We start from the raw sequence: 17,391 nt of genomic DNA on the forward strand, positions 1-17,391 counted from the left end.
CCTAGGATCCTGTAGAGGTTTCCCAAGTTGTTGACCGTAGAGAGTGTCGATGTATGCTCAGGTCCCCATGCCTTCTCGTATCCTCGCAGCGCCCGTTGGTACATCTCCTCTGCCTCGTCCATCCTGCCTAGCTTCGCGTAGATGTTTCCCAAATTGTGGACCGTGTCGAGTGTCGATGTATGCTCAGATCCCCATGCCTTCTCGTATCCTCGCAGTGCCCGCTGGTACATCTTCTCAGCCTCCAGTCTGTCTTCTTCGGACAGTAAATACCCCAGGCTGTGAAACATCCATGGGTGTAATGAAGGCCCCAGTGGCCTCGATTCCTCAGATACTAAGACTTTCCCTATCCATTTGCTAACAATGAGACCGTGGGCCAATATCCGCTTCCGCTTCCTCCAGAAATCTTTCTCCTGCTCCGAAGCCACATTTAATGCAACTAGCCCTGCGGCAATGTTAGAAATGCTATAACACTCCTCGCCTTTAGTCAGCTGACTGCACCATTTATGCAACACTAAGTGCATAGAGTGGCTACCAGTGCCTTCTTTAGTGTCAGCGAGCGAGTACCGCGACAGCAGGCCTACTGCATCAGCGAATTCCAGCTCGTCTCCAGCAATCTTAAGCAACCATGTTGGAATATCCATCCCTTCTTTTAAAACTCTAGCCGACGCAACCAGCTCATACCAAAGTTCTCCGCAATCTAAAAATCCCCAGAGCTTAAGCAGCCACGCAGCCTCTTCGCTTTGTTTTCGGACCTGATCGTAGGACATAGTCCATGTCGTCAGCACATTTCGATCGCCGTACTCCTCCAGTGGAAAGCGCTGCTGCTTTTTCATCAGGTGCTCCCATGTTCCATCGTAGTGCTTAACATAGGTCGATGCAGACATATTCGTCTCTCGCATATACGCGCCGGCTTGGGTAAGGGCCAGAGGAAGGCCGTTAAGACGTTGAAGAACTGTGTCAGCCCCTATATAGCATCTATCAGTAAACATATCCTTAGTTCCTAAGTGTAATCGCAGACTCACCCTCAATCCCCCTTCCAGCATTATTCTCTAGAATGGCACGTGCTTGTTCTGCTGCGACTGTCCCAACCTTAACTCCTGCCCCGTGTTGCTGAAGGGTTGCCAGCCTGCTTGTTATGAGAATCGACCCGTGATCTGCATAAGGAAAATAGCTTTTCACATTATATGCTTGCGAGTCGTCTTTGTCGTAGGGGTCGCGGTCAACATTGTCGAAGATTAAGAGCCAGTCATGGTTTGATGGGACAGATAGCCAATGGAGACACTCGCCTACAACCACGTCGACATCGAGGGCGGAATGCACCAACATCTCTACAACATCTGCCTTGAGCTGGTCCCGCGGCAGCCTTTGCATCAATTCTACAAACGACTGCTTTAGACTGGCTTCTGAGGATCCGTCCAGCCAGAAAATGCTGCTGAATCTGCGTTGATTTTTCCGCGCGAACTCGACCGCTAGCTGCGTCTTGCCTATGCCACCAAGGCCATGGACCACGACGATGTTTCGACGACTCACCGTGAGTGAAGTTGCAAGAAGGAGTTGCTCAAGCTCCTTCATTTCTGCGTCTCGATGGACGAACTGGCTCACTACAGGCACGCCTCGGAGATTGAGCTCAATCTTGTACTTCCCGTCATCTGTTGCATTTAGTCAACTGTCTGCAATTATTAATGGTTACTAGGATGTATAATTACGTCGAGACCGGGCTAGCACGAGTTCATGTGATACCACAATCATATCCCTGACAACATCTCCCACCGTCTCAAAGTCTTCCTCCGTAGGCTTTCCAAACTTATTCATTTCAAAGTGCGACCGTGAGAGGGAGAACTTTCTCGTCGCATCAGACAGGTCAAGGCAGCCAGAGCTTTCGCTCACTACAAATCGCTGTGATAATAGTCAGCCTTAGCATAATTCGCAGCTTATTCTATCGCTTACTGTTCGATCCTGCTTTCCTACAATCTTCCCCACATTGCTTGACTTAAGCTCGTAGAAGCATGCAACCTGGGCCTTATTTGCCAGCCTCCGCGTCTTCCCAAACTGGTCGACCACCTCTTGAAGAAACTCGTTGCCCGGCTCAAGTATTTTCAGGACCTCCGGCTGTACCTGGTCCTCCTGGTATTCCATCCGGGCTGCCTCCAGCATTTCCATCTGAGTCATCCCTTCCGCGCCTCTAAAAGGTGTACCAAAGAAGACCAAGCCGGTAGTCGAGACGAACACACCAGGCCACTCGTTCTCGGCGTGCTGCGCTTCCAGGAGGGCCTGTACACTATTAGCTGTGGGCGCATGCTAGCTTTACTTTAATTGATTACCTTCAACACAACCAGCCCACCAAAGCAGTGCGCTATAAAGATTAATGGGCGGAATATACAATCCTAGCTAGTTCAGCAGTGATGACCTGTTAGACATCCAGGACCTGCACCTTTCTTTTCCGTTGCAGTGCCAGCAGCAACCGCAGTGCCACCGTCGATGCCTTCTGTCGCATCGCCCCTTCCCCAAACCACTGTGACTGGTATCCGTATCGCATGATGCGCGCATGTGGTGCTACAGTTGGCAACATGGCTTTCTCGTCAAGCCAATTGACCCACTTTGGGTTCTCAGCAGTGCCGACATTCTTGCACCAGCTGTCATCTGGGTGCGCCCCAATGCCATGGATCGCAACGATGCTAGGCTAGCTTAGTATGAAGATAGACACCCAAACGCGACACGGACGTACTCAATGCCCTGGGTTGTGTCTGCTGGTGCCTCACGAAGCACCTTTAGGCCGATATCATCGTCCGTCACAGGCCGAACCTAGCTTCGTTTAGCCTTGGCGTCTTCCCTTCGTCCCTCCCCTCCACGTACCATGGTCGCTCTTCAACAGTCGGCTAGGCATAAAATAAGAGGTCAGAAATAGAAGCAAGAGTTAGTATAAGAAGATGTGCAGGTAGACGGCAGGCGGAACATATCAGACCGAGATAGCCGTCCGGGCCGCCCGCATAGAGGCTGAGCAGAACGGCCATCGCCGCCTAACGTGACAACTTTTCCACTAAGCGCCTGCTGCTTTGAAGATATATATACGCCCTAACTCTATCCCATAGAACGCGTAAATGTTTTCTAATCTATTTTTCCATTTCATTATGTTGCCATTTTCCAAGAGGAATCAGCTTGTCATTAGATGCGTTACTGCTTCTAGCTGGACTAAAATCTATAATTCCTTCAAATCTCTCGCACTTGAAAAGTAATTACGAAGAATATCATGGCTTTGGAGACGGGTATCCGAAATGGTTCAAAGGCACATTTCATGTTCGCAAGCTTCGACCTAGACTAATAGAACTCAACCCAGGTCACATGGCCTCAGAATAAAACTTCTACGCCACTTGCACATGGTTTCTTTCCTCTCCTACTCTCAGGAAACTTTAGCTTTAAGTGGACTAGAAATCACTCCCCAACATACGATGTCTACTAACAAAAGTACAAGCCCATAATTCAGTGGCTTTCTGCTTCTACTCTTAGGGAAAAGTTTTCTTCCGCTTCGATTGGACTAAGACATCGCTTTCTAGCGTACTATGTCGAGTACTCAAGCATAACGACATCAAGCTCATGACTTCAGTTCTAAAATAGAGGTAGCAAAAGGTCTAATAATGTTTGCCGCCTTATGCCAGGCTAATATAACAGAACGAAGAGCACAATGGCCCGCTATAAACATTTCGAAGCTAGAGATAGTAGCTTTGAATTCTGTACTTGCAAAACACGTTGCGAGAACCTCATACATGCCCGAGCTCTCGGGGTTCAAGTGGACATAAAATATACATTCCGGCTTACAATGTCTGGTACTAAAATCCCTCGGAAATTGAGCTGGTAACTTGGGTTCTTTAGAAGGCGAAACAAGAGCTAGAGATGTCTCTGGCTTTGTGCTTGGTAAAAAATTTACGAGTACACTCTGATGGCCTGGACAAAAAAATTTACTTGACCACACCTCTGACCCAAAAATAACTGCACTCGGGTTCTAAGGCTAGCTTAATACTCACCACACCTCAGACCTCGAATTCAATTGTTGGTCAGCCTCAAGCATGTCCATGAATCTCTCGTCTGTTTTCCATGGATCTATACCTTGTGATCCCGACGAGCAAGCTTCCACAGGCATCAAACTCATCATCCGAGTCTGCAGCATGCGCCTCCACTCATCCTCTTCCCCGATCACCCAAGCGACATGTCGTAACAGATCTTCCTGCACGTCATAGCTGCCCTAGTGTTCATGCTCTAAAAGCAGTGCGACTGGGTCTAGCAGTTCACAACTACGCAGCTCGATGTCGAATAGGCGATTAATCCTCAAACGAAGAGGATACCGCACGATGTGGCTAGGCACTACTGAGGTTTGAAAAAAGTGTCATAGAGCGCATGGGCATCGGGACACACTGGTGCCAAAAGAATCTTCCTTTTTACTGAAGGTTGCGCTATGACGTGCTGCGTTCAGAGTGTAAATTCTGAGCGGAAGCTCGTGCATATCGGCTGGCTACATCGAATGCCACACCTGCTTGCCAATTTGGTACGCAGTCATCGACATGATTATGCATCGGTTTATTATTTCCTAACTAGTAGATGACTACCCTTCTCGCTCCGGATCAGCCCATTTCCATGCAAAGTGTATATCATGTGGGAAAAGGCTGAGTACTGCAACGGCATATAAAATCATACTCAGCAAATATGGAGCGGTAAATTGCCAGACGTCAAGACGTGTCCATTTTAGTCGATCAGCTACTCCACGCTGCCCTAGTACTGGCTGTGTATGTCCCGAAGGCGGACGCTCAAGGGGTTGAGGTTCCCGCACTTAGCACATGGCTTCTTCTGGCCACCCCTTGTCTTTAGACACGTCTGGAAGCGAACCCTCTCTATCTTCACAAGCTTTGAGATCCTTAACTTCGGTCTGACACCATTTGTTCAAGCTGGTGGAGAGTTAGCCTACCGCATGGCAAGATAGCACTCAAGTACTGACGGTTTGTAAATATGCTCTACGCATTTGAAGAGAAACCCGGGTTGAAAACTTTGGTTTGCTAGGGCCGTCTCGTCTTTCAAACAGAAGCCGATTGCATCACAAAGGGGGTTTGATGTCGTCTTGGTGAAAATCTTTGCAATGATGTCACTTCGATACAGGATCTCCCACTTGCCATCGGTCCATTGATGATACTCTTTAGAATCGTTATCGCTCGCCTGACGGATCGGTATTTCCAAGATTAGTTGTGCCAGGACGAGACCTAAGTTCCTCAGGCGTGAGCCATGGCGGCAACCGCTATGTTTTGGGCATTCGCCAACGCTGAAAATTTGCATAATGCAATCCTTTGCGGCAACACCTTTCTCGATTTGAAGCCCGTAGCAACAAAGCTTCTCCATCCATGAAGTATCCCACAGAAGTAAGGCCCAATGCGATATACCTTGGACCAATATCGCCCGATCTGCTCGCCAAGCTCGATCAAGAAAAATATTTGGCGATTCCCTAAGAATATCTCCTATTGGACGCGTTCTTCTCGCTTGCGGATGTTGAATCGCGCGCTTGGTAGTTGTACCAGCGAAATTTATGGACTCATTTAATGCGGTTTGACCACACACAAGTTGCTTGATTTGTTCCGGTCCCAGGTGTGTTCTCTGGTTATCTTTATGGAAGGGAACCGCTACTGGCTCCGAGCCAACAACTTACGGTTGGGGTCTAGGACTTCGTCCTCCACCCATCGATGTCTAGCATTGGAAGTACATCGCTGAAGTCCCTATCGAACTCCGGTTCTCCATTTCCCAGTCTGCGGACGACGACAAGCATTTTAATCTGTATGTTGCAGTGCGTTCGTCGTGAAGCCTTTGTGCCGGAGAAGTAAGTCCCCTTACAAAATCTTCGAGTTCTTCTAGTTCGAGTATTGGATCCAGACTAGGCCCAGAGCCAGAATGCGCAGCCGTGCGTTGTTCGAACTCTCTTTCTGAGAGCTTTTCGATGCAATCGATAGCCTTTTCTAGCGTGGTGATCCAACCTTCGATAATATCTTTCTTGTAGAGAGCGTACCCAACCGAGTGCACAAAGTTCAGTAGGCTTCTCTCACCACTTCGCCTTCGTCGACGGCAGCCAAGTAGCCAATCTCTTCTCTTTCGCCATGTTCTGATCTCTGCTTCGTCCTCCGTATTATCCTGTATCTTCGATATTCTTTTTTAGCCTCTCAATGTCTAATCTCGTCGTACTGATGGTTGTCTGGTACTCCCCGAAATTAGACCTCCGTCGCCAAAGAATTTCCCATTTGGCGGACCTTGCTTCGCAGATGGCCAGACGAGTCTTGTATCCCCGAAATTGGTCCCTACATTCTTCAAAGTCGTGCAGGGTCTTTGCAGCGTTGGGAATGGTGCTTAGAACGAAGCTAATGCCTCCAAAACAGAAGCCGATGGGCCCGAGAACTTCACCCATGGACGAATTCTCTGCAGGTGTGTGTACAACTAGCCGGTAAAATTGTGCGAAGAGAAAGGTTTGCATGAAAGCATTGAATAGCACAGCTGTGAGGCATGTACATCTCTAAGCGTGGTAGTGTAGAGTTTGGCGTATGAACCTGAGAGGAAAATGTCGGGGGTATTGACACCAACATCTAGAGGCTTAGAGGCACCCTTGTGAAGCATCTAAGCCCGATCGCCCAAGACTAGCTTTACATCTTTCTCACTAGAACTCAACCTTGTCGCTTAATGTATATATGCACCAACTGCACCAATCTTAGTAGGCGCTAAGCCAAATCAGCAAGCCACTTGTCGTTGTCACTGGCTGGTAGCGCAACGGCCTATAGAGGGTGCGCGAGATGCTCATGCTCAGTTGCTTGACCTCGATGCCGAGACCAAATCAACTTCGACCGCCAACGCTCCGCGAAGTCCCAGTTCAGAGCACCTAGGTCTGCAAATTAGAAAGCAAATGATCGGATCCGGAGTAAATGGAGATTCTAGATTTTTACCCATCGATCAACTCGAAAGAATAATTACCGTAGAAAACGTGCACAAGGAGCTTGAACTTTCTGGGGTCCAAAAAGACGTCTGGTCCACTGCGCAGATCGTCTGCGAGCCAGTGGAAGAACCATACGCAAATTCAACAAGGAGAAGAATCTTCGCCATTCTGTGCCTTTTAAGAAAGGCTAGCGCAATCTCTGAATTTGTTGACGAAGAGATATTTGATCAACACCTTCCATTCAATTTCAGGCCTAATTCTAGTGACGTATACCTTGGGACGAAAGCACAGTCTGTCACCCCAATACAGCTGTTCAAATCTGGATCTTGGAGCACAAACGATCTAGACAGTTTCGCTCGATATCAGTGGCAGCTCTCACCTTGGACAACGACGCAAACGGGAGAGCGAAACACTACCTTCTTAGTGATCAAGCGATCCTTCCTTTTTTAAGGGTTGGTAGTTCTGTCGAATTGGGCAATGACCAAGAGAGCCGTGAGCGTACAGGAGGCTTTGGTGTTGTGACCAAGGTCACAATACACCCTTCACATCACACTTTCCAAGATCCCGAAATGGTATGTTTGGCTTTTTAGGATCCTGAACGAGCACTAACAGTATAATCAAGCGATCAAATCATTTTGCAATCAAGGCGATCCAGAAGGATGCCTGCGTAGCATTCGATCGGGAGGCTTCCGCGTTGAGACGTTTCAATGGGACAAATCACCAGCATCTCATCAAGCTTCTCGCCACATATTCGCACAATGGTCACTACTATCTAATTTTCCCATGGGCTGATGGTAATTTAAAAGACTTTTGGATGAAGCATTCGCGCTGGTCTTCTCAGTCAGTCCAAGATCAAAAGTTTCTGAGATGGATGTCTCAGCAACTTCTAGGCCTTGCACATGCTCTCCATAGCATCCACCATTACCAGGTGAATAAGCCTGACGTAAAGACACTGTCCTTACAAGAACGTCAGACTATGCACGGAAGACATGGGGATCTCAAACCGGAAAACATCTTGTGGTTTCAAAAGACTCCTGACACTCCAAGTCCGGGTGGGGCTGGAGTTCTCAAGATTGCAGACCTTGGTCTCGCAGATTTTCGGAGTCCCTTCTCTGACTCCAGTGTTCGGACCAGTATGATCGGTGGCTTTAGTCATACCTACAAAGCACCAGAGTGCGATATTTCCAAGCGAGTCTCGTCTTCGTACGATATATGGTCGTTGGGATGCATCTATCTCGAGTTTGTTGTATGGTTGGTGCGTGGTGCAGACGGCCTCCAAGAATTCCGCAATAATCGATTAGCCGACTCTATCAAACCGCTCTCTTCATCGGACGCATTCTTCGAAATCGAAATCGGTTCTGATTTTCGATTGCTTGCGCAACTAAAGCCTTCTGTGACTCAGGTAGGTCAACCCGTGGAGTTGATTTGTTTTCTATCTAACACTTTGTAACCTAGACGATCAAATCACTGAAAAATAACCCTGCGTGTAGTGATTACGTCTTCCATCTGCTGGAAATAATCGAGACACAGATGCTCAAGGTCAAGCCTCAAAGTCGTGCCGACATACGTGGCATCGTTAAAGCTCTAGAAAGACTCGCTGAATACCATCATGAGGATGCGGAATACTTCAGCCCTAGAATCGAACGAGCCAGAAGGATAGACTCCAATCTTTCGTGGATAACGGAACTCGGGTCGACGGAAAGCTTCTCCTCCGATGAGAGTCAACCGGAAGACGAAATTAGTTTGTATGGCGTGTACAACGGAATTCTGGAAGATCTTGAACATGCTCTTCAAAAGGTGACAGGTTGGGCTTGGAACAACCGAGACGTTTCTGACCACCTTCGTGATGTACGGATGCATTTAGAGCATTGGAAAAGCAGCATTCATTGGATCTCGATAAAAGCAGGCATCTTGGAAGAAGAAACAGACGCTGAAACTGCCATGTCTAGATTGCTTCAGTCGTTTGAGGATTACGATCCTTTTCTATCGGGAACTACACGATCATACTTAGAAGACATAGCCGAGACGCTGGACGACGTACGCACTCTATACAGAAATGATGACGAAGAGACCAAGTAGGAGGCTACTCAAAGATCCCCTGTGTCACGTCGTATGAACTGACTTTTACTAGTACACCTTTGTTGGCAGCTCTGAGAAAGGATCTAGACACCGCAGTACAATGTCTAGGACTTCAGCTCATCCCTCTTCGTGCGTTCGCGGAATCAACAAAGCCTCCGGAGCAGTTAAGTGAAGTTACACCGGAGTTTGAGATAAAGGGACCTATATGGCCAGATTCGTGGTCCGATGCTTCTGAAGATGAACCAGATCGAGAGAAAATTGCAGACCTACTTCGGAGATCACAAGTTCACACAGAGAATTTGGGTGAAGCGTTCCTGCCTCCGAAGGTCCTAGAAGAGATATTGACCGAAGAACGGATTCGCATGGAAATAGAAGCATACCGTGATCAGCAGCCGGATAGTTGGTGTGGTCAAGGATTGAACGATTGCGCGAATCTAATTAGATGTCGGTATCTGAAGATTTTTGCGATCCTCATCCTCCTCGACAAAGGGGAAGACATTGGGAAATTCATTGAAGAAGGTGTGAGTGACGAAGACTTGCCTTTGGTTGAGACCCAAGTTCGTCATATGTCCGATCTCGTACGCAGTAAATCTCCGAACAATCCACTTGGCTGCTTCGACACATGGATGATACACGAACGCGAACAGTTTTCGCGCTACCAGTACAGGGTAAATCTGCCGTTTCTCAGTTTCGACACCGAGACAAACTCAGTGCGACATGTGGACTTTACGCCTCAGACTATACTACCCTTCTCGGAGTGTGGTGGTTCCATAGAAGGGATATACTCGAGAATTAGCAAGATCAAGATACACAGGGACTGTCATGGCTTCAGCAACATACTGAAGAAGGTAAGTTTCTTGGATTCGGTTGGAAACAGCAATCTGGCAGCTGACCGATCCATGCAGATTCAGACGAACGACGTTTTCGCAGTGAAACGGTTGCGCATCAATCACGGAGACAACGTGGAAAATTGTTTCCACAGGGAGGTAAACATGTTGAAGAACTTGAGCCGCACTCACAATCACCTTCTCAGTCTCCTCATGACATGGAGTTACCGGAACGACCACTACCTTCTTTTCCCGTTGGCAGACTGCAACTTGGCTGATTATTGGAACAAAGAATCTCAAACACCGTCCCGGAGCGAGACGAAAGGCATAGACCTGGGAACAGCGAGGTGGGTTTCAGAACAGATTCTTGGTTTGATGGACGCTCTGGACAGTCTCCACCATCCACGAGGCTTGTCCAGCACAAAATTTGGAAGACACGGTGATCTCAAACCCGAGAACATCCTTTGGTACAATGATCCAGAAGGCGGGCGAGGAACGCTAGTCATATCCGACTTTGGGTGTTCGACTCTTAATACTCAATATAGTCGATCGAACATTACAGCAGCTAGAGTGCCTTTAACCCCAGCTTACCGGCCACCAGAGTGCGATCTCGAGGGCGGCAAAATTTCTAGAGCGTCAGATATATGGTCTTTCGGATGCGTTCTTCTAGAGTTCGTTTGCTGGGCACTTGGTGGTGGCGAACTGGTCCAAACCTTCGCAAAGAGAAGAATAAGTCCTTATATTACGGGCTTATCGAGCGATTCTTTTTTTGACGTGAATGCAAAAGCTGACGACGGAGGGTATGTCATAACCGTGAAAGACGTTGTCTCAATGGTAGGAAGATCCCCATCTCCAAAAAACACCTTAAACTAATCAAACTCTAGACCATAGCAGAACTTCACAAGAACGCGCACTGTACGCAGTACTTTCACAATCTTCTCGACATCATCGAGCGCGAAATGATTGTCATTCTTTCGTCCGAGAGCCTTAGGTCGGACTCGACAGTATTGCTGCGCAAGTTTAACTTCATGCATTCCAATACCACAGACGATCCAGATTACTGCCAGACACCGTGTCCTGAAAGCCGACCTACGGAATCCTAGACGCCTGTCGAAGCTGCGCTGAATCCAATACTTTCCCGCCGCGCAGTTTCCGTGTTGATAGAACCAGCCGACATGACTGCAACGTCCGCTCAGTCTCCGGCTACGAATGAAGTTTCGCACCAATCGGGACCATGGAAATTGATAATGGAAGGGGAATTTGGAGCCAGCAACCTGCCTTTGGTAGAAACCTCTCTGGGGTTAGATGAGGCTGAAGGTGAAGGTGAAACTCAACGTGTTGCCGGGTTCAGGAGATGGGAAAAACTAATGTCACTGGCCATGTTGATAAATCGTTTCAAACAGGATTAAAATTGAAGTGTAAACCACCAACACCTCTAAACCCCTCTGTTCACCTTTCCCGCACTCTGCAACATCTGCACCATCAATTGCACCTACGCCATCTACACCTACGCCATGCTCACAACAAGCCCTCTTCTAGCAGTCTAAACCCTCTATCCACTATCGAAACCCATCTCCCTCAGGCTTTTTGACCTCTATCTAATTTCGCCCCCAACCACCCCCCTACTTTTCCACTCCCTAACCTTTCTTTCGTTCTTCTTCCTCACAAACCATGCAGTATAAGCAATACAGCGCAGACAGTGGGGCGGTAACAACGGCGCAAGCACTCATAACAATGAGCGTAGCTTTCGCTCTAAAGGAGTATTGACCAATGTAAGCTTCATGCTAATTACCGTCCACAATTTTTTGTGTCTAAGGGAAGGGCCCAGGGGCCAACAACTCAACAATCCTCGTCGCGTTCACACTTACAATCGTCCCTACTAACCCCACGCCACTATTTAGGTACTTTGAAATAAAAACCGTACTCGAATCCAAATATAACTCCTCCTATGTCTCCACCAAAGCCACACACACCCGCTCGCGCTAATCGCACAGCAGAACTAGGCTACTTACAACAGCTGCGTGTTGCGTCCTGTCGACAATACTTTTACTTCAAGCTCAATTTTGGACGGTTGTCTAGGTCGAGGTTGAGGGAGTTTGGGAGACTGGCGAAGGTTGCGGGAAAGACGATGTGGTTGATTAGTAGGAACCCAGTGAAGAAGAGGCGAGAAGATGCTTCGTGGCGGGGGTGCGGTCGAGGTCAGGAGAATAGTAGTGTTCCGTGTCTAGATCGTCGTGTGGGTGTGGTGGAGGCTTGGGTGTGAGAGATTGGTGGCGTGGAATTGGGATCTGGTACGTACTGGGAGAATGGGGTTATGGAGGCGTGTTGAGGTTGTGCGGGCTGGTGGCGACTTCGAGGGGATTTTGGTTGTTGCCGTGGGTGGATGATTTCGGCTCATGGCTGCAGTTGCCAGTGTTGCGGGTTTCTCTGATTCTTGGAGTGGCTGTATGCTTGCTTTGGGTTTCCGGGTTGAAGGAAGGAAATGCGCGATGACTGAAGAGTACAGAAGTATTGTAATGGAGAATAATTGGTTTGAGGCGTTTAACGAACAGTAGATATTACTGAAGGGCCATTGAGGAGTATAAAGAACGCCATAGAAACAATCGCCTTTGACTCAAACCTTCCCACGCCCTTAAATGACCTATTCCCCCTCCCACACACTAAGTCCTCCACCCCTAGCGCCCAAGTTTCAAAACCTATTCCTAAGGGACCGTCACATTTGTGTGCTGGTGCAAGTCTGATAGTGGTAACAACCCTCTCCCCAACGGTAAAGCTGTTTGACAGCTCAAAGGCAGATAGCGGAGTGATAACTCACGAGTTTAGAAAAGCTGTTGTGATAGCGAATGTGTGATTGGTGGGTGCTGGTTGACTAGGGTTCTTGGTGTCGATCACTACTTGGTAGGAGGTTATTGTACCGTCTAAAACGAAGTTCCGGTGCTGGAGTTGTAGTGGTTGTTAGATGAGAGGCGTGGAAATATTGAAAAAAAAAAAGAAAGCTTGCAGTATTGGAATGTCGAAGACTGAGGGAAGGAGGACAAAGTGTGGTGTAGCATCTATCTAGTGCGATGAAATTAGAGGGAGCTATGAAGCAACTTAGTCGAGCACGTTGAGCACGTGACACCAACACCACCTCCAGGAATCCCCTCCATCTCTCTGGCGCAACGAATGTCTCTCATCTCCACGCGCCATAACACCTGTCCTCTCAAACCCCAAACGTCCCTCTGGCACTTCCACTGTGTCCTATTAATTTACCTGGCTGGACTTGTGGCGCGCCGCACCCCTGTCCTTAATCTGGAACGCGGAAAAAAGTCGCGGGGACGTCTCAAGCTAGAGACAACAAAGTAAAAGGACAGTTCGCATGAAATTTGAAAGCTTTCTAGAACGACGGGGTATATAGGAGCTATGGCCAGATATTTTGTGAGGCCGATAAAACGACGAACTCGTCCTCGAGTCCTCTGACCGCTTCTTTTTTTTTGAGGGGGTCACAGTGTGTGCAATTGATTTTGCTGAATTGATTTGGACTGCTATACATACGCATTCTAAGAGTGCTTCTGAAGATTACCAAACACGATGAGACTCCTCACTCTTCTCTCACCGGCATTGCTGGCGGCGACCGCGTTCGCTGTAGAACCCGAATCTTCGTCGTCGTCCGCTTCTTCTTCTTCTTCTTCATCATCTTCTTCTTCTTCCTCAAGCGCATCCAGCATCTCATCATCTGCTTCTTCCTCTTCTTCCTCCCCATCCTCCTCAGCAACCCCCGAACCCACCCCCGTCGGTCAACTCTGGACCGCCCAATGGAAAGACTCCGACCTCTCCCCTTATACCAAACTCTGCGCCTCGACCTCCAAAATCACGGCCAAGATCTTCAAACTCGGCGAAATGTACCCCGACCTCAAGACCTGGGCACCCGAGCTCAAAGTCTTCTACAACAAGCAGCTCTACCCTGGGTCCTGGAACGGCGAAGACAAGCACGGCAATGATCGCGAATTGATGAAGATGGAGTACGAAGAGCTGCCTTTTGCGGTCCGCGAGTGGATTGCTAGGAATCCGAAACAGAGACATTTTAGTGTGCAGGATGAGGTGGTGTTTTTCGCCCCGGGGGCTATGTATCCGATTTTGCCGCTTTGGGTAGAGGAGCCGGAGGGGAAGGGGTTGGACTGTGAAGGTATGTTTGGTTGAGAGATGTGGGGATGATAAGGCTAATGATGTGACAGGTGTTTTCGATGATCTCGAGAATTATTCCAACGAGCCGAAAGATGGGGTCGTGATTGCGCGTCTAGAGCACAAGAAGACGGGGGAGAAGGAGGTGGAGGTTACCATTGAGGCGATGCAGGTTAAGAAGGCCGCGGAGCAAAAGCGGGACGAGCTGTAGACCGTTTACCCTGCCATGATATACAAATGCCTTCTCGTTGTCCCGAAATGCGACACCATTCCATACAATCAAGCACCCTTCATCTTATTCTTCCTTTCCAGCGCTAGTTTCTCTCTCTCCCGTCTGTCCCTTTTGTCGTGTTGTATCGCAGCCGCCATGTTGAAGAAGAAAATGACCGAGAACATAACTCCGACAAGCGCTAACACACTCGCAACACTGACCATAGAGAACACCACAAACCCATATGATGCTCGACGAAACGCCAGGTTGTCTTGTAAAGGCGGGACACCAGCGCCGACTTGCATTGCAGATAGCACGAGGGAGAAGAAGACGAAGACGATTAGGATCCAACTGAAGTTTCGTTGGAAGAAGACCACATAGCGATTATAGCCGTAGAGGTAGCCTCGTACGAAGTGGGTGAAACAGAACCGTGTGCGGTAGATGGAATTTATTCTACCGAGTCGCAAGTCGCCAAAGTGGTAGCGCTTGTTGACTTGATCGAGAGAGTTCATGTCGACGTGTTGGCAAAAGTCCTTGACGAATTCCTTCCACCAGTGCCACGTGATGAATGACGGTAAGAGGAAGTGATCGTGTGCAAGCTTTAGGTCTAGCGGGGAACAGAGGAGCCAGACGTACGATAGCAGAAATCCACACGCAGACTCATGCAGCGTCTGGCGCTCTAACTGGTTGCCGCAAATGTTCTCATCCCAAAACTCGTAGCTCAGCATCCACTCCGGAAGAGGCTTTAGCAGGAGTCGATTCGAGAATTTTAGGAGATGCAGATCCATCTGCTGTGTGTATAGCACGTCAAATCCCATCATCTTGTATCGATGCAGCGGCCTGGCACGCATGGGCCGACCTGCCATCCACAGCAGGTCATGTATCTTGTTCAAGCGTTTCAGATCTAACTCCCGCTGCAGGAATTTACAGATATCATCTTCGACCAGAAAGCATTCTGTGTCGCGGCCAGCTATTGTAGGCAAGGAATCTAAGGCTGTCAGGGGTATGGAGGTGGCTGTATCCAGAACTGGCTGAGGACTGATGTCGCCATTGGGAAGTGATGCATGAGAGGAGAATAGAGGGGTGGGAGGCTTCGGCGGGATGGGTCGCGAGGTAAAGGGGGGTCTCAATCTCTCGGCCTGGGAATGTGAGTACATGGTCTTGCCTTTCCAAGTCCGGAACAGGAAGGAACGATGAGGAACGAGCTAAACATACTGTCTTTTCTGCCATAGTACTTCCCTTAGCACTCCGAAGTACAGTCAGGGAGAGCCATGAAGGAGAAGCTAGCTGCTATTTGTGTGCACGAGGGCTAGCACAACACGAGCCTCCTAAGCATCCTTGCGGAGCTGCGAGGCGCATATCCGGGAGCTACTGACGTCGGAAGTGGGGGCCAAATTGCTTGCTTCTTAGCCAAGGTATTTCGCTTTGGAGCCGCAAACGTCACTCCAGCCCCCTGTTTCTCGTTGCTTGTCGTACCTGGGCAAGGCTGGATCTGGGCATTTCACGTCCATTTACGCATTATATTGCACAACCTCAGCATGTATAAAGCCACACGGCGAGACAAAACGTCGTGCAAAACGGCACATGGCCTCTCCTGCTGCCAAAGGTGGCTCAAAACTGCGGATAAGTGTGGTTAAGGTTTACATCTGTCGACCGAGGGAACGAAGCCCACAAGACTTGTCATTTAAACGCCTTCCTAGCAGTTGGAGACTATTTTCAACTTTCCCATTCCCCATTGAAGCACAGAATACACGTCGTAATTTTCATTTGCAGTAGTTGGCAGGGAAGCTACCCTTTTGACCCCGCACCTCACCCTCCCACCAGTCGTGCGAGCTGTTTGTCTTTTTCAGCACACGGATGCGCTCGCCCTCGCGGAACGCTAGGTCACCTTCATTCAAGCCGTCGAAGTCGTACATGGCGGTAACATACTCCCCGTGAAAAGAGCCGATCTTCTTTGGAGGGGGTGGTGGCGGCTTCTTCTTTCCCGCCGCTGGGTTCGGCGTTAGGCTCCCTGACGAGGCTGCGGAAGCAACGCGGGATCGGCCAAAATAGTCGTCGTGTCCGTTCGTGCCAACAGATGAGGCGTTCGATGTGCGGCGAGACCACGGACTGTCAAACGCGGGAGCAGGACTCAGACCTGGAGAATGTGCACCTCCAATTCTAGGCTTTGATGCAGTGAGTGAATTGTAAGAGGGTTTGGTTTTGAGGCCTGGATCGGCTGGTGGGGGCAGAGAATGGCCCGGACGTGGCGAGGTTGCAGATGGCACAATGGGTTGGCTGTTGGTTCGCCGGCCCGGAATAACCTTGTTTCTGATACCCAAACCAGTGAGGGTGGCCCCCTTTTCTGGTAGCCTCATGGGCTGGTGGATTGCCTTTCCTGTCCTGAGCAGCTCGAACCCATTTTCCATCTCCTTGCGCAGTGAAGTGAAGGACGAGTCCCACATAGGGATGACTTCCTCGGGTTCGGGGGGAGGGTCTGGGTAGCCATTTTCGCGCGAGTACTGATGTAAGACTGTATACAGATTGCCAATTAAATTGTTCTGGAGGATGATCTGGTTTGCGAGGAGGTGGGGTAGGAGGGAGAAGGTGGCGGCGTTCAGCCGGGGGAGCTGGGTTCGGAGGACCTCGTCGGCAAATTCGTAGTCGTGGGTGGCGCGTTGCAGGTCCGCTTCGTGCTTGTTCAGGGCAATGTTGTCGCGATCGGAGCGGTTCTGCTTCCTTTGGAGCGTCTCGGCGCGGCCCTTGTATCGTTCATAGTCAAGCTGTGGCACAGCAGTCAGCAGAGGGCAGGAGAATCGAGACATCGCCAGCTACCTTCTTTTCCTCTCGCCGCTTGATGGTCTTCTTCATGGGCTTGAGCGAGTCCCTAGCGAGCTTGACGGGTATAACGAGCTTGCTCTCGACATCGGCGAGCTCCTCGCCCATGTCGGTCTTGAGCTCGGCAAAGGCCACATGGAGCTGGGAACAGCGCTCGAGGGTCTCCGGCGGCGTGTCCGTGGCGACATGAGAGCTGTAGTCCCCTCCCTTGGCACCCAGTGGCTTGTAGAGAGTGTGGAAGTGCTCGACCGAGTTGAGCTGGTGGGAAAGGATATTGGTCCAGGCGTCACGCCATTCTTTTGCGGCGGACTCGATCTGCGAGAGCGGTTAGGAGCGGGGGGAGGGGG

The 17,391-nt window shown here is 49.4% G+C and overlaps 6 protein-coding genes across 6 annotated transcripts in view; 2 read left to right on the forward strand and 4 right to left on the reverse strand.

The window, feature by feature from the left end:
• Window positions 1–2,918, reverse strand: part of BDR25DRAFT_269768 (TPR-like protein) — a 4,822-nt gene extending 1,904 nt beyond the window's left edge. The window contains exons 1-8 of the mRNA XM_033687176.1: window positions 2,854–2,918; window positions 2,726–2,802; window positions 2,432–2,675; window positions 2,322–2,384; window positions 1,948–2,271; window positions 1,707–1,896; window positions 1,023–1,649; window positions 1–964 (exon numbers count right to left, since the gene is read on the reverse strand). The exon at window positions 1–964 is cut by the window's left edge and continues 7 nt beyond it. Of these exons, the coding sequence (XP_033542544.1) occupies window positions 1–964; window positions 1,023–1,649; window positions 1,707–1,896; window positions 1,948–2,271; window positions 2,322–2,384; window positions 2,432–2,675; window positions 2,726–2,802; window positions 2,854–2,856 (2,492 nt within the window). The 5' untranslated portion in view covers window positions 2,857–2,918. The remainder of the gene's footprint in view (window positions 965–1,022; window positions 1,650–1,706; window positions 1,897–1,947; window positions 2,272–2,321; window positions 2,385–2,431; window positions 2,676–2,725; window positions 2,803–2,853) is intronic.
• A 2,774-nt stretch (window positions 2,919–5,692) lies between these two features.
• Window positions 5,693–6,496, reverse strand: BDR25DRAFT_318175 (uncharacterized protein; the record flags this gene model as incomplete). Its single annotated transcript, XM_033691730.1, has 4 exons — window positions 5,693–5,836; window positions 5,866–6,021; window positions 6,075–6,159; window positions 6,276–6,496. 4 exons carry the CDS (start codon window positions 6,494–6,496, stop codon window positions 5,693–5,695), a joined length of 606 nt encoding a protein of 201 aa, XP_033542545.1.
• Window positions 6,497–9,252: 2,756 nt separating this feature from the next.
• BDR25DRAFT_239142 (kinase-like protein) lies at window positions 9,253–10,958 on the forward strand (the record flags this gene model as incomplete). The annotated part of the gene is made up of 3 exons (XM_033685661.1): window positions 9,253–9,876; window positions 9,934–10,689; window positions 10,740–10,958. Coding segments are annotated over 3 exons (1,599 nt in total), but the record flags the coding sequence as incomplete, so codon positions are not given.
• Window positions 10,959–13,425: 2,467 nt separating this feature from the next.
• Window positions 13,426–14,227, forward strand: BDR25DRAFT_238955 (uncharacterized protein; the record flags this gene model as incomplete). Its single annotated transcript, XM_033685653.1, has 3 exons — window positions 13,426–13,472; window positions 13,560–14,020; window positions 14,070–14,227. 3 exons carry the CDS (start codon window positions 13,426–13,428, stop codon window positions 14,225–14,227), a joined length of 666 nt encoding a protein of 221 aa, XP_033542547.1.
• On the reverse strand, window positions 14,165–15,481 carry BDR25DRAFT_82406 (uncharacterized protein). Its single transcript, XM_033699107.1, has 2 exons — window positions 15,443–15,481; window positions 14,165–15,366 (listed from the first exon to the last, which is right to left on the reverse strand). The coding sequence occupies exons 1-2, from the start codon at window positions 15,455–15,457 to the stop codon at window positions 14,296–14,298; spliced, it is 1,086 nt and encodes a 361-aa protein (XP_033542548.1). The 5' UTR covers window positions 15,458–15,481; the 3' UTR covers window positions 14,165–14,295.
• A 333-nt stretch (window positions 15,482–15,814) lies between these two features.
• BDR25DRAFT_336819 (uncharacterized protein) overlaps window positions 15,815–17,391 on the reverse strand; it is a 2,158-nt gene continuing 581 nt past the window's right edge. The window contains exons 2-3 of the mRNA XM_033693138.1: window positions 17,042–17,359; window positions 15,815–16,989 (exon numbers count right to left, since the gene is read on the reverse strand). Coding sequence (XP_033542549.1) covers window positions 15,991–16,989; window positions 17,042–17,359 — 1,317 coding nt within the window. The 3' untranslated portion in view covers window positions 15,815–15,990. The remainder of the gene's footprint in view (window positions 16,990–17,041; window positions 17,360–17,391) is intronic.

This window comes from Lindgomyces ingoldianus (genome assembly GCF_010093535.1).
Source record: "Lindgomyces ingoldianus strain ATCC 200398 unplaced genomic scaffold BDR25scaffold_37, whole genome shotgun sequence".
NCBI classification, from domain to species: Eukaryota; Fungi; Ascomycota; class Dothideomycetes; order Pleosporales; family Lindgomycetaceae; genus Lindgomyces; species Lindgomyces ingoldianus.